Source organism: Lepidochelys olivacea (genome assembly GCF_965140295.1).
Source record: "Lepidochelys olivacea isolate rLepOli2 genome assembly, chromosome: 6".
Classification (NCBI taxonomy): Eukaryota; Metazoa; Chordata; order Testudines; family Cheloniidae; genus Lepidochelys; species Lepidochelys olivacea.
Genome location: NC_140416.1, coordinates 28,363,833 through 28,389,417, shown reverse-complemented (window position 1 = coordinate 28,389,417; position 25,585 = coordinate 28,363,833). Strand labels below are relative to the sequence as shown.

Below are 25,585 nucleotides of genomic sequence, written 5' to 3'. Positions count from 1 at the left end.
CAGCTTCTGTTTTGGCACACACAATTTAGAGTAATACCCACAGAAAATCTGGCCCCAGCATTCATCTATAAATTAGAACTAAAATAAGAATTTAACTATGCATGTATTTAATTACACGTTCTTATTTATATTTTAATAATTGTGTAGTTTTTCAGTCTTCCAACCCAACAGTTTTTCATGTGATGATAATGCTAATGTAAAAAGTTATAATACGGTTAAACACAAAACATTCATCCAAACACACAGACACTGTGGATATAGAGACCTTTATATATACTATATAAAATTTATAATTGCATATGAGAACAGATAATGTGGGGAGACAGACCTAGTGGTGATAATGGACTGCAATTTATATTACAGTAGTATTTAGAGGCCCCCATCAGGGACATGTGACCCATTATGTTAGGTCAGGGGTAGGCAAACTATGGCATGCCGATTTTCAGTGGCACTCACACTGCCCGGGTCCTGGCCACTCCCCTGCTGGTCTGGGGTACCGGCCACCAGCCCCCTGCCAGCCAGGGTTCCGCCCGCCGGCCCCCGGCCACCAGCCTGCAGCCGCCCCCAGCTGTGGCCCACTGGCCCCAGCCTGGGGCAGTGAGGGGTGCAGACAGGGGCAAGAGGGGGCACAACTCAGCACCCCCACCTTAAAAATTGTTCCAGCGCCACTGTACTGGGATATTTTTAAGTCCTGATTTGTTGCTTACATCACTATCACGCCACGTGGAACAGCGCACTGCGTTTGATGTTGAGATTAGAATGTACGTGCAAGAACTGGAATCAGAATTTTCTGACAGATTTCAAGATTTCCAGCAATTTGGCCCAATGCTTTCTTTTCTAATTAAACCTGAAAAGTTAAATGACAGTAACTTGGATTTGTCTGTATTTCAGTGGATGGGTGTTGCAGATTTCAAAATGCAGCTCATTCAGTTAAAAAGCTCAGAATTGTGGGCATCAAAGTTTGGAGATCTGCGGAGTGCACTTGCAGCTACCGAGAGAGATCATGGGACCTCTGTTCTAACCTGCTGGACGTCCCTGCCAGTGAAATTTAACTGTTTGAAGAAAATTGCATTTGCAATGCTTTCAGCATTTGGATCCACATACCTGTGTGAACAGGTATTTTCACACATAAAATCTGTCCTCTGTCCCTCTCGGAGCCAGTTAACAACTGATCACTCAGAAGCCTGTGTGCAGCTTAAAGTATCCAAATACGTGCCAGACATTGGAAAACTCAGCAATGAAATCCAAGGGCAAGGATCACACTAAACTGATAAGAGCTGCATTTTAATGTAATTTTATATGAAGCTTCTTAAATATTTTAAAAACCTTATTTACTTTACATACAACAATAGTTTAGTTACATATTATAGACTTATAGAAAGAGACCTTGTTAAAATGTATTACTGGCATGTGAAACCTTAAATTAGAGTGAATAAACCCACTTCTGAAAGGTTGCCGACCCCTGTGTTAGGCACTGTAACAACACAGGAAAGATAGTCCCAGCCCTAAAAAAAATGAAATTTAGGTTAATGACAAGACATGAGGAGTGCCTGAACAAACAAAGAGGTAGGGAAGGGGAGAAGGAGGATGAGGTAACTGTAGTACGAGCACATTTTCATGTAGACTAGCTGTGTTCACAAAGTAGCGTGCTATCTGCCTGCTTTTGTCAACTGGCATCTGTGGATATGGCAGGGCCAAACTAATGGAATATTGGGCTGAACATGAAGTAGCATTAAGTCAATGTGGCTCCTGATAAGACTACACCCACGATACTGATTTCAATTCTGGGCATCTCAATAGTAGAAACAAAGAAAGAAAAAATAGTAGATGGAATTCAGAGAAAAGCCTGCATTAATGGAACTACTTACATGAAGAGGAGTAACAGGATCTGGTCCTCATTTACAAATGCTACTCAGAACAGAGAAATGGTACAAGGTATACACAAGAATTTAAACTAATCCATAATCTGGGGGAAATAATTTTTAAGAGATACTCAATAGGAAAGAGAAACCTGAAAAGATGTCATACTAAAAGTGTACTAGGAATCATAATAGACAACCAATTACACAAGAATTTGCAATTTAATTTTCCCAAGGCTATTTTTAATTGCATATGCAGGGGCAGCACATTATGAGTGAAAAAGGTAATAGTTCCCTTCTCTCTGGTTCTAATGCAACTGTATCTGGAAACTCTGCCTTCAGCTCTGGACACCTCAATACCAGAAAGATATTAATACATTGGAGAGAGTCCAGAAAAGAGCAACAAATGATCTGGGTACTGGATTTTGAGGACAGATTTAAAAAGCTAATGATATGTAAATTTAGCACAAGGATGGGGAGCATATAGATTTACAAATATTTGAAGGGAGACAACATCAAAGGGGAATAGGAATTGTTTGTTGTGGTATGAGGGAGGCATAGCTAAGGGGAGTTTAGCTAAGATTAATGTGCTGAAATTAAGGAAGGTAAAATTTAGGATTAATCTAAGAAAGATTCCCTATAGTGACATCTAAGGCTCCATAATAGTCTCCTATGGGACACTTAAAACTAGTCTGGACAAACATTAGCAAATTCACCATAGGGAACAATTTTACATGGAGGGATTTTTTTTTTCATTCTTACGTTCCGTGATGAGAAGAAAAGGCTATCCTGTCTTGAAGGAGAAGTGAGGGCAGTTACATTTTTTTAATGGAAAAATGGGGAAGCTGACAGGAATGAATATAATTTAGAAGTTAGGAACTGCAGAAAACTAATAAGGGAAACAAAAGGACACAGGAAGTGTCAACAATCACGAGTTTACGTATATTAAGATTACAAAGAATCCTAGAGTTGGTCCATTACAAGATGAAAATGATAGGGTTGTCAATAATAAATGCAGAAGCTGTCAAATATTTCTGTTCTGTATCTGGGAAAAAGCCACATGATGATGACATAAATACTTTCCATTCTAACAGTAACTCAGGAGGATGTTAAATAGCAACTATTGAAGTTACACATTTTGATATCTGCAGGTCTGAGTAAAATACATCCAAGGGTTTTAAAAGTGCTGGCCCAGGAGCAATCTGGATCAGTAATGTCCAGTACCTGATTTTTAGTAACTCTTGGAACACTGGCGAACTTCCAAAGGATTGGAAGAAAGATAATGTTGTGACAGTATTTTAAAATAGTAAATTCGATCACCCAGGTAATTACAAGACTTTACAGAATGACAATGATCCTGGCAAAAATTTTGGAACAGCTGATACTGGACTCAATTAAGAATTAAAGGAGGGTAATATAATTAATGCTGATCAAAATGGCATCCGCTATGCTGTCTGGGGCCCCGGAAGAAAATAATTTATTAAAATGGGGTTGTGCTGGCAAAAAGTCTAAGAACTACTGGGCTAATGTGATTCTTGGATATATAAACAGAAGAATATGGAGTAGGAGTAGAGAGTTTATATTAACTCTGTATTCGGCACTGATCTATCACTACTGGAATATTGCATCCAGTTCTGATGTTCACAATTCAAGAAAGATGTTGAAAAACTGGAAGGGGTTCAGAGAAGAGCCACAAGAATTAAAATAATGGAAAAAAAAACACCCCACTTTTCAGTGAAAGACTCAAGGAGCTCCATCTTACCAAACTGACAATTTAGGGGCAACTTGATCATAGTATATATGTACTTATTTACATGAGGAGCAGAAATTGATAATAGAGGGCTCTTCAGTCTAGCAGAAAAATGTATAACAAATCCAATAGCTGGAAGTTAAAAGGTATGCCAGGTTAAACTAGAAATAAGTCACACATTTTTAACAGTAGATAGGATGGTATGGGGAGCCACAAGAAGGTGCTTGTTTGAAAATGTAACAAATGGGCAATGAAGGCTGCCATAACTGTCAGAGCAGAGGTATGATTCAACATTCTGACAGCATATAAGGCGTGCTGGATAGGGTGGGTATAGGCTATGAAGTGTCTTAAAAGTGAAGACATGTAGTTGTTATTTGATGCAGTGGCGAACGTGGAATAACCAGAATGATGTAAAAAGAGGGGTGATATACTTGACGTGTCATGCCAGAAAAATTATCTTTGCAGCACCATTGTGAATGAATACAAGTGGGCAAGATGGGATTTGTCAAGGAAGAATATATAGATAGGATTTATTACAACATATTTCAAAAAGGGTTTTTAATGAAAAATGGGGTTAATATATTTTTAATGAAGTACTCTAAAAATTAGTTTGTTTGGGGCAGTTTTTTATTATTTGAGATTTCATGAGTGGACTCTGACTGCAACAGGTTTCATCCAAGCTCTCCAAATTTATCAGAACATTCTCCCAAATTAAAAACAGTTTTCCGCTTATGTTAAAAACTTTAAAACTATTTTTCTCAACGTTATTTAAATATCATGAATAATAGAAAATATTGTGTGTGGCAGTAGCTGAATTTTTTAATAATCTTTAAATAGGGTGTGACAAAGTTCCTCCTCTGCCTTGGTGGGTCCTGCGCTTATTGGCGGATTTGCTCGCCTCAGAGATTCATGGCAGCCCTCAGGTTGGCCACTTTTGCTAGTGGCTCAAACCTGCTGTTCTCTCGGCTAACCTCATCACTGGCCAGCATGGGGAAAGGGAAGGAAAACAATCCCCACAGTCTCTGCTGGTCGACCTAGTGGGTCAGGGGATAGGCCAAGGACCTTCCCCACAGTCCAGGTCACCTCCTCTTGTCTCAAATAGGGAATTGAGGAGGATGGGGGGAACCCGGGCCAGCCCTCTACTCCGGGTTCCAGCCCAAGGCCCTGTGGATTGCAACTGTGTACAGTGTCTCTTGTAACAGCTGTGTGACAGCTACAACTCCCTGGGCTACTTCCCCATGGCCTCCTCCCAACACCTTCTTTATTCTCACCATAGGACCTTCGTCCTGATGTCTGGTTAACGCTTGTTCTTCGCAGTCCTCCAGCAGTACGCCTACTCACTCTTAGCTTCTTGCGCCTCTTGCTCCCAGCTCCTCGCACGCACCTCACTAACTGAAGTGAGGTCCTTTTTAAAACCAGGTGCCCTGATTAGCCTGCCTGTCCTAAGTGATTCTGATAGCTTCTTAATTGGCTCAAGGTGTCCTAATTAGCCTGCCTCAATTGGTTCCAGAAACTTCCTGATTGTTCTGGAACAGCCCATTATCTTACTCAGAATAAAGGGATCTGCTTAACCTGGGGCTAATATATCTACCTTCTATCACTCTCCTGTAGCCATCTAGCCTGACCCTGTCACAAGGGTAATTCAATGAAATCTTGAAAAGTTGAAACGAGAAATGGAACCTGATCTAGATTTTTGAAGTGAGAACAGAATCTTTAAACACATGAAGAGTATTAATGCCTTTTTGTGAAAATTACATACAAATACATTAAATACCTAAAACCTATGAATAAGACAAAATTTGTGTGTTAGTCCTTTAACAGAGAGTGTTTAGAATTCTTGTTCTTTTGACAAGACTACGAACAAGATAGTTATAAATAAAAGATGGGGCCAGATACTCAGCTGCTGTAAGTTGGTGCAGCTCCATTTATTCAGTGGAGCTATTCCAATTTACACCAGCTGAGAGTTTGGCTCATATGCTTTAACGTCTTTCAGCACAGATGAGATATGGCTGTGGTTGTAATGTCATGCCTAATTTTGGCTTCAGATTGGGAATCAAAGCATGTGGAAAATGCAGGTGAAATCGCTGAAGTAATGAAGTAAAAAACAAAAACATTTCCATCCTGGCCAGTTGTTCTCCAAGACAATGTCTTCTTCCTGAATAGAAAATATATATATATTTAATGTATTTATGTTTGCACTTACATTTCAAAAAAGAATGGTTATTTCTGCTTCCAGTCTAAGGGGAGCTGTTTGGACACAATAGGAAAGGATTAATAGGAAAGGATATGTGTAAATTATATTAAGGGTCATATTTTAAAAACATTTGTAGTTTTGACAACACAAGTACCACTGGATCGAATCCTGCAGTCTTAATTTAGGCAAAACTGCTAATGAGATCAATGGGATTTTTGCAAAAGACAACAAAATTGTGCCTACTGTCATCAATGTTCGTCACTCACTAAATTTCTGCACTTGTTTAAGTCTATTGCCAATCATCAGTTGGTAATTACCCACAAATATCACAGGAGAAGTGGGACTTTTGGAGGGATCTAAAATAGGATAGTGTAGTGGCTTTATCCACAAATTCTCATTCCATGCATAATAGGCAGCCTGGAAGCATAAAGGTGCTTGTGGGAGAAGCAGCTAAATAGACAGTCAAGGCTAGCAGAGTTGATGAAGTACAGGAGGCAAGAAGCAATGTTATAAGATACTAGAGCAGATAAATAGGAAGAGGTTAAATTACAAGTAACACATTTAATTTATTTTGTTCTAAAGCTTGAAAACACTCTCCAGATTCTTTAAGATGAAAGCCTTAGTCTGAAGGGTTTGAGGGTTTTGATATTTGCTCAATTGATTTAATTTAAAAAACCCATGTTATATGATCATTTGAATAATTAGAACACTCTATTCAATAAATGCATCTGCAGCATCAATTAAGGAGTTCTAAATACTTTAGATTTCTGCTCCAGATCAGTTGTATTTATTTTCCCAAAAAGTGATCAATCGGAAAAACAACATTAGCTGACGTCCTAAACCCAAATTTAAAATAAGGTATTCAGATTTTGCAATATCAAGTGTTCAAAGATGGAAACTGGATTATGAAAATTGAGCAGACACAAAAATCTAAGCAGCAAATGATTGCTTAGCCTAGCTGCATCAACTGCCAAACAAACAAAACTCAGTTAGAAACCACAATGACAGAGGCTGTGTAAAATCCTCAGATAAAACATACTTATAAAACATTAAGATGACATGATCAGTTTTTGTATCAAAATGTCCTTTAATTTATATAAGCGACAGCATTACATGACATTGCCAGTGTTGCTGGAACAATTTATATAGTGGGGGTGCTGAGAGCCATTGAACCAAACTGTAAACTATGTATATAATGGAAACCACTTCAAGCCAGGGGGTGCAACAGCACCCTTAATTCCAGCACCTATGGACATTACTAAGCCTCTGATGCACTGTATTGAATATAACTTTACAAACAATTGTTTTATCGTAAGTGTAGCTTTTTTACATCATGCTGTCTATTGTGGATTAGTTAACACTATTGTATATAGATGTATGAATAGGCATGAGCTCTTACCGAGTGAAAAAGGAACAAATGCATCTTTCTTGATGAACTGCCCACTGCTGTCCAAAAACCGTTCAGGAGAAAACACTTCTGGGTTACTCCAGTACTTTTCATCGAAGTGTACAGAATAGAGGTTTGTAATTATCGTAGTGCCTTCAGGGATAGAATAACCACGCACAACTGTATCCTTAGAAGTTGCATGGAAAATACCTAATGGAGCTATATTACAGAACCTTAAAATTTCATGTAGAACTGCTTCAGTGTAAGGCATTTTGCATTTCTCTTCTAAAGAAGGTGTTTTGTTTGGACCCACAACCAAATCAATTTCTTTATGAACTTGCCCTGTTAGAGAAAAAAACCTTTAGTTTATTATGCAATACTTTAAAATTTAACTGTAAGGAATAAATACATAAATATTTTGTGTTAAGACTAGAAATGTCTTAGTACTGAGTGCAGCACCTAACAAGCCGGTATGGTAGATATTTTCAATTTTTAATTTCCTCTGGTACTCTCATTCCACTGCTGACAGTTTTTTCAAGCCCCAAAGAAATAGTAATTTCGCAACAAACTAGGACCATAATCTTAATTCCTATGTTTTTCTTCACTCAATAAGTTTCCCCTCTCAAGGAGCTCATCAGAATTGGGATAACTAACATCACATTCTAGATAGCTAAGATGAAGTATATTAAATGCAAAAAGAAAAAATCAAACACAAGAGCAGATCATGTATAGAAAATTCAGAATTAAGAGCTACTTAAACTTTAATCTATCTAATTATCCCAAGATAGTACACCACATATGTTGTGTAAAATCACCCACTATTTTAAGAATCTTGAAATAGTTAGGCACAATATGGTAAAAGTAAGAGGAACAACTCAAGCTGGATTCTGGAATTTTTTGACTTTTTGGGATATGAATTTAATTACTTCTCTTTCAAACTCTCTTTTAAAAATGAAAAAATATAACTGGATCCTTTAAATCAACTGCACATTGAAAAATCACACAATAGTTTGCTCAACAGGGCAACAGCTCCTTTACTCTTTTTTTCTGATGTACTTTATCAGTGTGTTTGCTAATGCCATTATACAGCCCCTAAATCACATAAAATAGCAGTGATATAGCTTGAATGGCGTCAACACAGTATATCTAGACAATGAAGAACTATTACCAAGTTCTTAAAATGAAACTAACCTCTCCCATCCCAAAGAAAGTGCATGAGATAGATCAGACCAGAACCTTAGTGTATTTCGTAGTTGACTGGTATTTTTGATACAAGTTGAGATCCTCATGTGGAAAATGTCTGCATAAATGCAGGGTATTAATATTATTTACTGCTATGTAAAGAATCTGAACTTGAATCCTGAGCTTATTTTTCTCCCAAGAGCTAACAGAAGTTGAGATCACAGGAGAATTTTAGGAGAGAGGGATTACTTTGTGTTTTAACAGTACAGTGCCTCTTGAATGATCTGGCTGAGAGACAGAACTGCAAGAAGTGCCTAGTTTCTGTCTCCTGTTGGAAGATGATGATTTGAGTGAAGACCTAATGCAGAAGGGAATAAGAATGTTTTTTTTGTAAAGCCCGTAAGTTGCCAACTTAGCGACTTTGTCACTCGATTTAGTGACTTTTTGCTTTCCCTTGCAAGAAAATAAGTGTCAAAGTGACCAGTGACAAATCTAGCGACTTTCACTGCCAATTACAGTCACATTCAGAGAAAGAAGTCACCAATATCTAGTCACAAAATCATTCACAAGCAGCTCAACAGTGTTAAAATCCATTCCATGATCTTTTTACTACATTCAGTTGCACACCAAGTCAATGTCATTATGTCTCAATTGAGTATGTCCTCAGAAGGAATCACATTCCAGGGCTTCTTCGGCTGAGATCACTATAATCTACAGATGAGGAAAATAAGTTTGTGGAGGCTAATTAAATACTTTGCTAAGAGAGAGCAGCACTTTGGAGAGAGCAGCTGTCATAAATATAAAGGGAAGGAAGGGTAAACCCCTTTAAAATCCCTCCTGGCCAGAGGAAAAATCCTCTCACCTGTAAAGGGTTAAGAAGCTAAAGGTAACCTCGCTGGCACCTGACCAAAATGACCAATGAGGAGACAAGATACTTTCAAAAGCTGGGAGGAGGGAGAGAAACAAAGGGTCTCTGTCTGTCCGTATGCTGCTTTTGCCGGGGATAGACCAGGAATGGAGTCTTAGAACTTTTAGTAAGTAATCTAGCTAGGTATGTGTTAGATTATGATTTCTCTAAATGGCTGAGAAAAGAATTGTGCTGAATAGAATAACTATTTCTGTCTGTGTGTCTTTTTTGTAACTTAAAGTTTTGCCAGGGTTTGTTTTTAACCCAGATGTGTTCTTTCTTGCCACTCCACAGCAGGTATCACACCCTGTGATGCAGGGAAAGATGCCTAATGAAGTGGGTAGGGTGGGGGAGGCAGGTTAGCCAGCGAGGAGTGCTGCACGGATAGAAGATGGGGTGGTATGAGACAGGGGCACCGGGCCTCCAGGAATGAAGCCCCTACTACAGGATCAAAGGTGGAACTAGCTTGATTTCAGTTCCCCTTTACTCCTTCCCCTGGCTTGGCCTGGGGCTAGCTGCCCAGCTGTTTTCAGAAATTAAACCCTGGAAATAAGGGGAAGGGGTCCAGCTAACGGATTTTTGTTTTTAAATCTACTTCCTTGGCTCCCTGCAGTGCCGAGCTCAGGTCAGGTGAATGACCTCTTCCCCCTGGTTCTGGGCTCTCCCTTTCACTAACCTGTTGGCTCAAATCCAGGCTGGCAAGAAAGGAAGGCTCAGCTGAAATTAACCAACCTCAGTCAACTTGGGCTGCAGTGTACAGAGTGCCCTTCCTAATGAACAGAGGGCTGCAGTTTCCTTCCCAGTGAGCAGAGGGCACTCTCTTTATGATAACAGTGTACTGTTGTAGTTGCTTCTGATGTGCAACAGAATGTAGTAAGAGCATGGGATGGATTATATTAAACCCTGTTGAGCTGCTTGTGCATGATTTTGAGACTGTACTTTGGGAGGGGGGTGTGTGTATATATATATATATATATATATATATATATATATATATATATATATATGTATAATTCTCTGGAAATTTTATGTGACATTTTTTACTCCTTTTGAGTGCTTAAACAGCTACATCTAGCGACTTTTCAGGGTTTGTCTGGTGACTTCCTGTATGTGGAGTTGGGAATGCTTTATGCTGCTTGTAAGGTGAGAATGACCCTGTATTATGAGGAAATTAAAAGAGTAAATATAAGTAGTTATGAAGGTAATTATTAGCCTTCAATTTTTTCCCTTTTATCTCATGCCATATACATACATACAAACATATATTGCTATCCCCTGGCCATATAAATTTGGAGATCAGGAAACCCTTTTGATGAAATAGAGGCCCTCCAAAATGTATAAGATATTTTAAGTGATGGCCCCCATGCAATAACAATCACAATTTCTGTGGAATCACCAAGATGTACAGGAGAGCATGGTTAAACCAGTTAAACTAATGTATGAAAATTAAACACTGAGCAGAAGTCCCTGCTGGTGTTAATAAGCACAGTTTCATTGAGGTCAAGGCAGCAGCATCCATTTACATGAGCAGAAAATTTTGCCCATCATATATAAAATAGCAACTTTTCACACATTAATATTTGAGACACTTAACTGGCCTCTTCCCCTAAGTATTAAAAAGTCTTAGTTCAACCTAAGCACTTACAAGGTTGTGATATGAAAAAAATCTTTTCTCAGAAGGTGTGTGAACTCATAAAGGAAGTTAACTAATGATATTTAATGTCTAAGCTTCCATACTAAAACTTCAATGTGACCATTTTCAAAAATACATGTTAGCATTGTACTTCAGAACTAAGCTAACAATGGTTATGTTTTAAAATGCTCATATTGTCTTTTTTCCCCCTAATGATCAATGTAAATATATATAAGTGTATAGAACATAAACCTGTCATGGATTGATGCACTTAAGGATTAAAAAATGGTTCAGTTACCCAAAATCTGATTTACACTTTTTTGCTGATTGTGTTCTTCTGCCAGCCAGTATTCTGAGTAGTCATATTGTTCAACCTACACATAATAAAAGTAAATCTCTCCTTATTAAAAAAAAAAAAAAAGTTCACTGAAGTGCTTACAAAAAAAACCCCTTAAAATGTTATCCTAATGGTAACTTGATACCCGTTTTAGCTGCAGATAAAAAAGCATTGGCATGTCTGTCTGCAATACATTAAGAAAGGGACATAATGGCGTAATGCGCACAAATTTTTATTTTTACTAAGGATTAGTATTAGCAACTCCAACATACCATGTTGAAAATGCACTCTAAATTCTCACCATAAAGGCTACAATATCAGTTCCTCAAAAATGACAAAAATTCTTACCTTGAATGTTCGGATAAAGAGCCATAAACAATACTGCCCATCTTAAAACGTTAGTTGTGGTTTCTGTTCCAGCTATGATGAGTTCTCCAACAGAGAAAATTAAATTTTTGGTTGAATATGTAGACTCTGGATCATTTTCACTTCGATCCATTTCATCTAGATATGCATCAATGAAATGTCGAGGTGACTGAGGCTTCCTGTTTTTAGAAACACGCTCAATAAGTTCAAGCAAAAAGTTATAGACTTCAGCTGCATTCTTAAACAGTTGTTGATGTTTTCCAAAGGGTAATATGCCAATCCAGGGAAAAGAATTATACAAGAACACTGAAGCACTAGCAACTAATTCAATGTTTTCACTAAAAATCTCTATCATGTGCTGAAATTCAGTGTCTTCATATGTAAAACGTTCTCCAAAGATAATCAAATTAGTAATGTTTGAGACTGCATTTGTTATCAAGTGTTTAAGATCAAAGGGTCTGCCTTTGTATGTATCAATGGCATCAAGAAAAAACATGGATTCTTCTGAAATTTTGTGTTCAAAGGACTTTTGACCATATCCAAAACAACGAAAGCTGCTTACAGCCAACTTGCGATGCTCTGTCCATCCTCTACCATATCTGGAGTTCAATAAACCTGAAAATACATTTTAAACAGTATTTTATGCACAGCTCTATATCCTTATTCAACAGATAACAAAACTATGAAAAACAGCAGTCCATTCTAAAAGTAAATTCACAAATAGAGATGCCCCAGTGTCTTGGTTAGTGGTAATGTTCACTCCAATGCAGGAAAGATTCAGAAGTCTATTTCCTCATTAACGTACATGAATATAGTGACCCAAAGCACCTGTGTATTCACAGCCTACACAATATTGTAATAATATGCCTTGTGACATATCATTTGAAAACAAATAACTAGCTGGTCAATAAAGTTATTAATTCCTTCTGTATGATGTTATTAGGAAATGTTCAAAACCAGACCACTCTGCCTAGGAAAAAGTTGTTAAACAGGTCTGTCCTGAAACAAAGGAATGTGTGTTTACCCCAGTTTACATGTAAGTAGTAAACAGGACTATCAAGACAGCCAGAGGAGGAGATGGCAGGAAACAGAACAATTTGCATTTCAGCAAACACAGGAGGGAGAAGGAAGAGCATGGAGCTTCCTTCACCACCAGACTCCATGTTGCCTTCCTCACAGCTTGAATAAACTTTACTTTGAGGGGTATCGTTCAGGAGAATCCACTTCAGAGATTCAATGGACTATAAACAAAAGGGTCAGAGAACCCCAAGTTATCACTTTCACCTAAGATGACAAAGGCACCAGAACCTCTAGCCTCTGGAAGAGATCCTGATCAAGGAGAGGGTAAGTCACCCTCTTGCTAGAAGGCTGAGAGTGATAAAGGCCTTCTTGAACAAAGCCTTCAACCAAAACTTGCTAAAATAAGTTTTAGATGTGTGTTTAAACTTTTATTTCCTCGTGGCCATATCTAACTTTATCTCTCATTCTTGAACTCACTTAAAATCTATTAAAAATTACTAACAGTGCCGTGTTTGTACTAAAGTGAATGTCAACTCCAGTTAATGTAGGAAACTGGTGTGTTTTGTCTCCTTAAAGAAGCAAATTAACTATATTATTTCTTTTAACTAGGAGAGAGCTGAACATTATAGTGCACATGATTTTGGGAAGTTTCAGGACTGGAAGTGTGTTGGGTTCACTCTGCAAGTAGTAACCAAGACTGGTGAAAACCAGAGTGGGGCTATACACAGGCTATGATGGTCCGAGCTGCTAAACCACGGGTGTATAGCACACAGACACTCAGGGTGTGACCTGCATGATGGTAGGTTGGTAGTGAGCTACAACAACAAATATTGCAAAACACCCAATGTTGCAGGGCAGGCAGTGATAACCCCTCATTAGTCTGGACTGCACTCCAGAACATGATGTGTATTTATTAGTAATTACCTCAAATCCTAATGAGAGTTATGTACATCTCTGTGAAAAGATGGGATAATAGACACTTTGTCTCTAAGACAAAAACAAAAACAAAAAAACACACACACACCAGCAAAACAAGAAAAAGGTTAATCGTTTCAGTCTCCCAGTGATAAGTTGCACAGTGTATATGCCAATGAATAAAGGATGGCTCTGGATACAGATAGGTAGCACCTTTATTTTCCCACCCTCACCTATAATCTCAGAGTGTCAGGCACTTGGCTTCTTAATTATACTATAGCAATTCATGTTTTATCTAATATAAAGGCCTTCCTATGTGTCAGGGTTCCCTCCCCACTCTGAACTCTAGGGTACAGATGTGGGGACCCGCATGAAAGACGCCCTAAGCTTATTTCTACCAGTTTAGGGTAAAACTTCCCCAAGGCACAAACTCTTTGCCCTTGGAGGGTACGCTGCCACCACCAAGTGATTTAACAAAGAATCAGGGAAAGGACCACTTGGAGTTCCTATTCCCCCAAAATATCCCCCCCAAGCCTTTACACCCCCTTTCCTGGGGAGGCTTGAGAATAATATCCTAACCAATTGGTTACAAAGTGATCATAGACCCAAACCCCTGGGTCTTAGGACCATAGAGAAATCAGTCAGGCTCTTAAAAGAAACAGAACTTTATTGGAAAGAAAAAAGGTAAAAGAAGCTCCTCTGTAAAATTAGAAGGGAAGCTGATCTCACAGGGCAATCAGATTTAAAACACAGAGGATTTCCCTTTGGGCAAAAACTTTAAAGTTACAAAAAGAAAACCAGGATTACACCTTCCTCTCAGCACAGAGAAAATCACAAGCCAAAACAAAAGTAAACTAACACATTTCCTTGCTAGTACTTACTAATTCTAATGGAGTTGGATTGCTAGCTTTCTTGATCTCTCTCCGGCAAGCACACAGAATAGACAGACAAAAGCCTTTCCCCCCCCGCCTAGATTTGAAAGTATCTTGTCCCCTTATTGGTCCTTTTGGTCAGGTGCCAGCCTGAGCTTCTTAACCCTTTACAGGTAAAAGGATATTGTGCCTCTGGCCAGGAGGGATTTTATAGTACTGTATACAGGAAGGTTGTTACCCTTCCCTTTATATTTATGACACTATGTAATACAGAATGGGGTTGGGGTTATGCTCTTATTTTTTATATACTGACACACTTTTAGCTATGGGAGAATATTTAGAAGAGGTTACTCACCTTGTGCAGTAACTGAGGTTCTTCAAGATGTGTCTCCCTGTGAGTGGCTCCACTTCAGGTGTCAGTGCGTCTTGGCACCATCAATAGAAGATTTTCGATAGCAGTGTTCATCAGGGCCATGCATGAGCAGTAGCTGTCTTGCAGTGCCATTGGCACCTTGACTAGCATGTGCACAACCCAACACCCTCAGTTTCTTCTATACTGTAGAGTCCTTACTGCAAACTCTGAAGCAGAGGGGAGGAGCGTGGGTAGATAGTGATCTTATTGAATAAGCCCTGATGCGGGTTCTATTTTGAGTTGGTCGTAACCCATCTAGATGCAGTTGGAAATCCATTTCGATAGTCTCTCTGAGTGGATACCGCAGAGCCTTTGGAACACTCTGTCTTTGAAACAAAAAGCCTTGGGGACTTTCGGAAGGGCTTTGTTCTGTCCAAGTAAAATGCTAATGTGTGTCGGATACCCAACATATGTAGAACAGTCTCTTGTGTATTCACATGAGGTTAGGGATAAAACATAGGTAGTGAATTGGTTGATTGAAGTGGAAAGAGGATGATATTTGGGATATAAATTTTGGATGTGGTCTCAATGTGACTGTTCTGGAAGAATATGGTGTATGGGGGATGAGCCATAATAAGAGCCTCTATTTTGTTTTTGCGGATGTAATTGTGACCAGGAACACCACCTTCATTGATAAGTGGAGAAGGGAACGGGTGACTAGTAGCTCAAAAGGGTCTGTGGGTAAGGCTTTTGAGCACCAAGTTTAAGTCTCATGGGTTCACCTATTTCTGGGTACACATTTTATATGCCTTTGAGAAAACGTTTTGTCATCAGGTGTGCAAATACCGATATGCCATCAACCTTATGGTGAAAGGCGGTAATTGCTGGTAGGTGTACTCTAGCCAAGCCTGTGGAAAGCCCTGAGTTCTTTAATTCTAGTATGTATTCCAAGCCTAATGGGAGTGGTGCCTTAAGTGCAGATACGTGCTTGTTCTGGCAACATAAGGAGAATCTCTTCCATTTTTGGACGTAAGTGGTACGTGTGGTTGGTTTTCTGCTGTTTACTAATCCCTGTTTTACTTGTTCCGAACAGGTTAATTCATTATGGAGGAGCCACATCCTTGTGAAGTTTCTCCAGGCTCGGATGGAGGACCCGACCTTCATCTTGCGAGACAAGATCCCGTTGCAAAGGGAGATTGTGTGGCAAACACATTGCCATGTACCTCAGGTATGGGTACCAGGTCTGCCTGGGCCATGTCAGAACTATAAGTATGACTTTGGCTTGTCGATCTGTATCTTGTGTATTACTCTGAATTTTAGTGGTATCGGTGGGAATACATACAGGAGAGGAGCATCCCATCTGATGAGAAAGACGTTCCCCTTAGGGATTGTGGTCTTAGGCCTACTCATGAGCAAATCTGAGGACATTTGTTGTTTCATGCTGTCGCAAATAGGTCGATGCAGAACCCCCACATTTGGAATATGTGTTGTACGATACTGTCATTTGGTTCCCATTCGTGGTCTTGGGAAAAATATCTGCTTAATGCGTCTGCCTTTGTGTTCTGGCAGCCCGGGAGGCATGAAGTGGTAATGGTGACTTTGTGATTTATGCATCAGTTCCATAATTTTATGGTCTCTGTGCATAAGGAATGAGAACAGGCTCCTCCCTCTTGATTTATGTAGAACATACATGCAATGTTGTCTGTCATGACTCTTACTATTTTGTTTTTTATCATTGGGAGGAAGTGATCACACACGTTGTGAACCACGTGCAGTTCGAGCAGGTTGATGTGTAAGTGTGTCTCTGAGGGAGACCACTTCCCTTGGATTGTATGCTGATTCAAGTGTGTGACACAGTCGATCTGCCAAACATCTGTTGTGATCACTATGGATGGTGGATCCTGTTGGAATGGCATCCCTGAGGGGGACAGCGTAACCCAACTGTATTATTTCCAAGACCCATTGATTCGTAGTAATGGATGCCCAAGTGTGAATAGAATGGGCACAGTTGGTGACCAAAGATCTGGGTATGCGTAGATGGCACTGGTTGGTGGGAGAGGTCGTTCAAACCCTTGATCAGTGTTTCAAAATTGTGTCTTGCCTGATGGAGTCTGGGTCAGTAGGCTGAGACTGAAGGGTTCAGCGTCTCTGTGGGTGTTGTCTCTGTCTCTGGGAGTCACAAGGTCATTCTCTTTGGAAAGTACTCTTGGCCACGCTGGTATGGTTGATATCTCCTATGCCTGTTCAAAGGTGTGTATGTGCCTAAGATGCAGAGAGTTGTCCAGGAGTCCTTCATGGAGTGAAGGACCTTGCCTGTTTTGGCCAAGAACAACTTGTCTGTGTTGAAGAGGAAATCTTCTACCTTTGTCTGTAAGTCCTTTGGATTCTGGGCAAGTGTAGCCATGATGCTCTGTGCATGACTATCGCTGTGGCCATTGTTCGTATAGTTATGTCCGCCATGTCAAGGGATGCCTGTAGTGCTGTTCTTGCCATAATCTGTCCCTCGTTAAGGATTGCCTTAAATTTGTTCCTTCCTCTCCTTGGGGATGTCGTTAATGGCTACGCAGGTGGTGTCGGAGAGAAGGCTTTGGTTTCTTTGACCATGGGATGGTGTTCCATGAAGGAGGAGTGCTGGGCAGAGACGGGCTCCATCTTACGAAGAGAGGGAAGAGCATCTTTGCCAGCAGGCTGGCTAATCTAGTGAGGAGGGCTTTAAACTAGGTTCACCGGGGGAAGGAGACCAAAGCCCTGAGGTAAGTGGGAAAGCGGGATACCGGGAGGAAGCACAGGCAGGAATGTCTGTGAGGGGAGGGCTCCTGCCTCATACTGGGAATGAGGGGCGATCAACAGGTTATCTCAAGTGCTTATATACAAATGCACAAAGCCTTGGAAACAAGCAGGGAGAACTGGAGGTCCTGGTGATGTCAAGGAACTATGACGTGATCGGAATAACAGAGACTTGGTGGGATAACTCACATGACTGGAGTACTGTCATGGATGGTTATAAACTGTTCAGGAAGGACAGGCAGGGCAGAAAAGGTGGGGGAGTAGCACTGTATGTAAGGGAGCAGTATGACTGCTCAGAGCTCCGATACGAAACTGCAGAAAAACCTGAGTGTCTCTGGATTAAGTTTAGAAGTGTGTGCAACAAGAGTGATGTAGTGGTGGGAGTCTGCTATAGACCACCGAACCAGGGGGATGAGGTAGATGAGGCTTTCTTCCGGCAGCTCACGGAAGCTACTAGATCACATGCCCTGATTCTCATGGGTGACTTTAATTTTCCTGATATCTGCTGGGAGAGCAATACAGCAGTGCATAGACAATCCAGGAAGTTTTTGGAAAGCGTAGGGGACAATTTCCTGGCGCAAGTGCTAGAGGAGCCAACTAGGGGGGGCGCTTTTCTTGACCTGCTGCTCACAAACCGGGTAGAATTAGTGGGGGAAGTAAAAGTGGATGGGAATCTGGGAGGCAGTGACCATGAGTTGGTTGAGTTCAGGATCCTGACGCAGGGAAGAAAGGTAAGCAGCAGGATACGGACCCTGGACTTCAGGAAAGCAGACTTCAACTCCCTCAGGGAACGGATGGCCAGGATCCCCTGGGGGACTAACTTGAAGGGGAAAGGAGTCCAGGAGAGCTGGCTGTATTTCAAGAAATCCCTGTTGAGGTTACAGGGACAAACCATCCCAATGAGTCGAAAGAATAGTAAATATGGCAGGCGACCAGCTTGGCTTAATGGTGAAATCCTAGCGGATCTTAAACATAAAAAAGAAGCTTACAAGAAGTGGAAGGTTGGACATATGACCAGGGAAGAGTATAAAAATATTGCTCGGGCATGTAGGAATGTTATCAGGAGGGCCAAATTGCACCTGGAGCTGCAGCTAGCCAGAGATGTCAAGAGTAACAAGAAGGGTTTCTTCAGGTATGTTGGCAACAAGAAGAAAGCCAAGGAATGTGTGGGCCCCTTACTGAATGAGGGAGGCAACCTAGTGACAGAGGATGTGGAAAAAGCTAATGTACTCAATGCTTTTTTTGCCTCTGTTTTCACTAACAAGGTCAGCTCCCAGACTGCTGCGCTGGGCATCACAAAATGGGGAAGAGATGGCCAGCCCTCTGTGGAGATAGAGGTGGTTAGGGACTATTTAGAAAAGCTGGACGTGCACAAGTCCATGGGGCCGGACGAGTTGCATCCGAGAGTGCTGAAGGAATTGGCGGCTGTGATTGCAGAGCCATTGGCCATTATCTTTGAAAACTCGTGGCGAACCGGGGAAGTCCCGGATGACTGGAAAAAGGCTAATGTAGTGCCAATCTTTAAAAAAGGGAAGAAGGAGGATCCTGGGAACTACAGGCCAGTCAGCCTCACTTCAGTCCCTGGAAAAATCATGGAGCAGGTCCTCAAAGAATCAATCCTGAAGCACTTGCATGAGAGGAAAGTGATCAGGAACAGCCAGCATGGATTCACCAAGGGAAGGTCATGCCTGACTAATCTAATCCCCTTTTATGATGAGATTACTGGTTCTGTGGATGAAGGGAAAGCAGTGGATGTATTGTTTCTTGGCTTTAGCAAAGCTTTTGACACGGTCTCCCACAGTATTCTTGTCAGCAAGTTAAGGAAGTATGGGCTGGATGAATGCACTACAAGGTGGGTAGAAAGCTGGCTAGATTGTCGGGCTCAACGGTAGTGATCAATGGCTCCATATCTAGTTGGCAGCCGGTATCAAGTGGAGTACCCCAAGGGTCGGTCCTGGGGCCGGTTTTGTTCAATATCTTCATAAATGATCTGGAGGATGGTGTGGATTGCACTCTCAGCAAATTTGCGGATGATACTAAACTGGGAGGAGTTGTAGATACGCTGGAGGGAAGGGATAGGATACAGAAAGACCTAGACAAATTGGAGGATTGGGCCAAAAGAAATCTGATGAGGTTCAATAAGGATAAGTGCAGGGTCCTGCACTTAGGACGGAAGAACCCAATGCACAGCTACAGACTAGGGACCGAATGGCTAGGCAGCAGTTCTGCGGAAAAGGACCTAGGGGTGACAGTGGACGAGAAGCTGGATATGAGTCAGCAGTGTGCTCTTGTTGCCAAGAAGGCCAATGGCATTTTGGGATGTATAAGTAGGGGCATAGCGAGCAGATCGAGGGACGTGATCGTTCCCCTCTATTCGACATTGGTGAGGCCTCATCTAGAGTACTGTGTCCAGTTTTGGGCCCCACACTTCAAGAAGGATGTGGATAAATTGGAGAGAGTCCAGCGAAGGGCAACAAAAATGATTAGGGGACTGGAACACATGACTTATGAGGAGAGGCTGAGGGAGCTGGGATTGTTTAGCCTGCAGAAGAGAAGAATGAGGGGGGATTTGATAGCTGCTTTCAACTACCTGAAAGGGGGTTCCAAAGAGGATGGCTCTAGACTGTTCTCAATGGTAGCAGATGACAGAATGAGGAGTAATGGTCTCAAGTTGCAGTGGGGGAGGTTTAGATTGGATATTAGGAAAAACTTTTTCACTAAGAGGGTGGTGAAACACTGGAATGCGTTACCTAGGGAGGTGGTAGAATCTCCTTCCTTAGAGGTTTTTAAGGTCAGGCTTGACAAAGCCCTGGCTGGGATGATTTAACTGGGAATTGGTCCTGCTTTGAGCAGGGGGTTGGACTAGATGACCTTCTGGGGTCCCTTCCAACCCTGATATTCTATGATTCTATGATTCTGAGTTTTGCGTAATTTATGTAGTCCTATTTCGTGAGGAGTGCAGCATAATTAGTTGTGTGGAATTGTAGAGTCTCAGATTAGTATACTTTGTGACTGACTAGATCTAGTCTCTTCCAGTCTTTGTCTTATGGAGTGGACCTGTACTGGGGCTGTTTTCCTCTTTGACTGACCACATCTACCACTAATGAATTAGATTGAGGGTGTGAAAAGAGGAAGTCCATTCCTTTAGCTAGGAACATACTACTTCCTATCAGCTTTTTTACATACCAGGGGGAATGATGACTGGTGTTTGTCATACTGTTTCTGCTGGCTCCATTATAGCATCACTAATTGGCAGTGCTATTTTGGACGTAGATGATGTTTGGAGGATCTTTCAAAGTTGATGCTGGGTCTTGGTCACTTCCTCAAATGGGATGTTTTGGCTTTGTGCTTCATGCTGGAACAATTCTTGGAATTATTTAAAGTCATCTGCAGCTGTAGGAAGCGGTGGCATGACAGCCTCATCCAGCGATGATGATGAGTAATGGGCAGGTGACATGTCTTGTTCTGTGTCCACTCCTTTGTCGTCCTCCATTTCCTCAGGGGCCACTGATGACTCCTGTACTGAGGTTGTAAAGGAACATGTGTCTCTCTTTTGAGGTCTGTTGTACTGATTCACGTAGGCTGCCCCTGGGTCCCATTACAGCCATTGCATCGGGAATAACATAGGTGGGCACACCCATGGGTGTCTGAACCACGGCTATATGTTTCAGTCTCGGTGGTCTCTAGATCTCATATGTCCCAGCATTGGCCCGGGACCGGTCGGTGAGGAGTGGCACAATGAAAAGGTGCTCTCCTCTAGATCGTCCTCCTCATTGCTGGAGAATGGTGGCACGATGGGGGAGTCAGGTTGCTCCGGCGTCGTCAGTACCAGTGACCCCTTGGTACAATATAGTGGTGAGCATGGGGTGGAAGATACCGCCATGTCCTCCTGATGCATAAATTGGTGCGGTGCTGTCAGGGTTCCTTCCCCACTCTGAACTCTAGGGTACAGACGTGAGGCCCTGCATGAAAGACCCCCTAAGCTTATTTCTACCAACTTAGGTTAAAAACTTCCCCAAGGCACAAAGTCTTTGCCCTTGGATTAGGTAAAATGCTACACCACCAAGTGTTTTAGACAAAGAACAGAGAAAGGACCACCTGGAGTTCCTATTTCCCCAAAATATCCCCCCAAACCCTTACACCCCCTTTCCTGGGGAGGCTTGAGAATAAACAAGATGAGCACAAACCCCTTGGATTTTTAAGACCCAAAAAACCCAATCAGATTCTTAAACATCAGAACTTTATTAGAAGAACAAAGAAAAGGATATGAGAACAACTCTGTAAGATCAGAATGGAAGATAATCTTACAGGCAGTCAGATTCAAAACATAGAGAATCCCTCTAGGCAAAACCTTAAGTTACAAAAAGACACAAAAACAGGAGTACACACTTCCTCCAGCACAGCAAATTTACAAGCCAAAAACCAAAGAAAACCTAACACATTTTCTAGCTAGATTACTTACTAAGATTACAAGAGTTGGAAGGCTTGCATCCTTGATCTGTTCCCAGCAAAGGTATCACACAGACAGACAACCCCCCCCCCACCTTCCAGATTTGTTCATTGGTCATTTTGGGTCAGGTGCCAGGGAGGTTACCTTAGCTTCTTAACCCTTTACAGGTGAAACGATTTTGCTTCTGGCCAGGAAGGATTTTATAGCACTGTATACAGAAAAGTGGTTACCCTTCCCTTTATATTTATGACAGGTGCCATGGACTTCAGTGCTGTACCCTTTGGTGCTGACGTTTTTGAAGGTGCTGTGGTCAGAACCGATTGTTTATGAGTTACCACTGGTGCCAATACTGTTGCAGACACCAGAGGTGGGGGTATTGGCATTAAAGGCTGTGGTACCGTCGCCTTCACTGTGTTGTTGGTACCGTGGAGAAGGAGTTTGGCTTTTGTTTGCCTCTCGACTCCTTAACCTTGCTAGTAGAGGTCCCAGTGCAGGTGGTGCCGGAGGACCCTGGTGCATCAAAGGTGTTCACTCTTGGCGTAGTTGGCAGTGAGGATAGCAACCTTGCAGGAGACTGTTTTCTTTTCAATGGCTCTCTCTGCTGAGGTGATGTCTCTTCTCCTTGCTTTCTTGGAGGAGTGAGTACTTGATGACTTGCCCAGAGAGTCCCTGGTTGGGGAGTTCTGCTGTCCAGATTCAGAAGCTGATTGAAGGGATTTCTCCATGAGAATGAGTTTAAGTTGGAGATCTCTGTCCTTTCTGGTTCTGGCTTTAAGGTTGCTTCAGTGAGCGCACTTTTGTGGTATGTGTGACTCACATAAGCAATGGACATAGAGTGAATGGCCAACAGAAATCGGCATTGTGTCCTTACACAAGGAACATCTTTTGAAACCTGGTGAGCCAGGCATGTTTTAATGTCCCTTTTTGATGTTATTTTTAAATGAAATAACTAAAGATTTCTTTTAAGGGAAACAGAAAAGGGGATGAGAAATATATAGACTGGTAACTTACTAAACCTAACTAACACTAATAACTGCTAACTAATTCTAATTATTTTCTTTAGGTTGTCTTTCGACATCGCCATGGGGCTCTGTCTCAGGCAGAGGATGGTTAAGAAGGAACTGAGGGGCAATCAGGTCATGCGTGCTCGTCAAGGCGTCAACAGCACCATGAGACAAATACTGCGCATGTGCGGCCGTGACAGACACTGCTACCGAAAATCTCCAATTGACGGTGATGGGACACATCAACATCTTAAGTGGAGCACCCACAGGGACAGCACTTGAAGAAGAATTATTTCTTATGGACACAATGATTGACAGTGATTTCCTCCCCTCCTTTTTTCACCAACTGATTTCTTCTGATACGGAGTTTTGTGTTCCACACTGCTTCTCTCAGAGTCTGTGTTTCCCAGTTCCCAATAATCTGCACACCTAATAATACATTTTCAGGTTTAGTTCAAACTGTTAGTTTTTAGAGTCCTGCATGGTTTGAAACCCAGTTACTTGTGAGACTGCTTCTCTCTGTGTGTGATACTGCTATACTAGCTATCAGAGAAGACACGCAAGTCAGAGATCCCTCAGTTTAAATGAGAAACTGATGGCAGGGCATTCTCCAAGAAGAGACCTTACTTGTACTGCTTGGTCCACCAGTGTGTATTGTTAACCCTTTGTGTTCACTACAAAGCCCATCTTTTCTCTTGGGTATCTAGGAGGTAGTCAGTTGATGGGACAAGAAATATTGCTTTAATGGTAAGGTTATTATGTGACAACTTCATTTTATTATACTTCTAGGCAGTTCAATAGGTTAAACCAGTGGTCCCCAAACTGTGGGGCATACCCCCCGAGGGGGGCATGGAGGAACATTCGAGGGTAGGGAGGGCACCTGGCAGGGCCCAGGTTAGCCCCACAGGGAGTACAGAAGAAGCACCACGCTGCCCACAGTCGCAGCACCACTTTGTCCCCTGCTCTGGCCCCAGCTGCAGCTCTGCTCCAGCCCCAGTTCCACTCTGCCCCATGCCCAGTTCTGCCCTCATTCTCTCTCCCTCCCTAGGTCAGCTCTGCCTCTAGCCCCAGCTTCTCCCCCATCCCCAGTTCTGCCTCCAGCTCTGCCATTAGCCCAAGCTCTTCTGCTGAGCCACCTGTGCAGTAATGGAGGGAGGATGCGGATAGATTCCATTCCTGGTAAGGGGTGGTGTGTGCAACAGGAAATATTTGGGCACCTCTGGGTTAGACATTTAAAAAAATGTACTAATGTTGTTTTTATACTGAATTTTAGACTGACAATGAATAACAAAAAAAAAAAAATAACCAAAGTGAACTCATATGACAAAATGTTGAAGCCACAGTACTATATTGAAAAGAAAAGAAAAGGAGGACTTGTGGCACCTTAGAGACTAACCAATTTATTAGAGCATGAGCTTTCGTGAGCTACAGCTCACTTCCTCGGATGCATAGAGTGGAAAAGCTCACGAAAGCTTATGTTCTAATAAATTGGTTAGTCTCTAAGGTGCCACAAGTCCTCCTTTTCTTTTTATGGATACAGACTAACACGGCTGCTACTCTGAAACCAGTACTATAGTGGTAGTCTGTAGTGATTTCTATAGTTAAGTGAATTCTAACTTCTGTATAGGCTTCCATTTTTCAGATGCTCATGTTTATGTCCATGTCCACGATTTAGCTGTGCAATACTTGGGAAAAAACAAACCCCCATACTGTTGTGGATTCTATTCTATACAGATTATTTGATGTCCCTCATCAACATAGTAATCACTGAAGTGCTCTGAGCAACCTGACGAGTGTTTGTTCCATGTAGTTCCTTCTTTCTCTCTCCCTCTCTCGAAGGAGAAATTGTGTGGGTTTTTAATAAATAATTTTAATATATTATATGTAAACTCTGTGTTTATATTAGCAAAACGAAGTCATGGTTTGCACTTGGAACTAAAGGTGGTGAAGTCTGTATGATGTCTCATATTTGACAACTGCTCCCTTTTCTCCTGTTTTATCTATGTCAGTTGCAAAATATGTACACAGCCATGCTTACAAGGCCAGTTGCCACAACGAGGTATTTACCTTGTGAGAATTCCCTCAGGGAAGAACAACTTTAAATTCCAGCTGAGCTTCATAGGATTCCCAGCAGTGAAGGCTGCCCCAGGAGAGCTGCTAAATCAGCACATCTCCTGGCTAGTCTGGGCCAGTTTTGCCAACTTGACACTCATAACCTCTGGGTGGAGTGAGATTCAAGGGTGGTTTGTACCACTACATCACTGCTTCTGGTGGATTTTCTGTTGCTGGATCACAGAGTCCAGATCCTACATCCAAAAATTAATCTAGACTATTACTTCTTCACCATTACACAGAGAGGGTCCATAGTCAAAACACTTCAATTGTGGACAACTCAAGGAGCCTAAAGGTTTAAAAGACCCTATTTGTCTTTTACCTCAATTATTATATTGGGAAATTGATTCTACATGAATTTAAAAGGTGAATTAAGAGTTTCAAAATTCTGCCTTTGTCTTTCTCAAAAAGATCAGTTCATTTCTTTAATGCGTCTAGGTTTGGCATAGGCCCAGGAA

General features: G+C 41.5%; 1 protein-coding gene across 8 annotated transcripts in view; it reads right to left on the bottom strand.

Annotated features, from left to right (window-relative positions):
- Positions 1-250: 250 nt before the first annotated feature.
- CYP2R1 (cytochrome P450 family 2 subfamily R member 1) overlaps positions 251-25,585 on the bottom strand; it is a 45,536-nt gene continuing 20,201 nt past the window's right edge. For 5 of the 8 annotated variants that reach the window (XM_084630231.1, XM_084630234.1, XM_084630233.1 and 2 more), the window contains 4 exons: positions 12,178-12,230; positions 11,598-11,794; positions 7,203-7,532; positions 251-5,764 (listed from right to left, as the gene is read on the bottom strand). In XM_084630231.1, the coding sequence (XP_084486357.1) occupies positions 5,589-5,764; positions 7,203-7,532; positions 11,598-11,794; positions 12,178-12,212 (738 nt within the window). In that variant the 5' untranslated portion in view covers positions 12,213-12,230 and the 3' untranslated portion in view covers positions 251-5,588. Of the gene's footprint in view, positions 5,765-7,202; positions 7,533-11,597; positions 12,231-25,585 lie in introns of all 8 variants that reach the window. The other 3 variants (XM_084630227.1, XM_084630228.1, XM_084630229.1) reach the window with 1 other exon arrangement.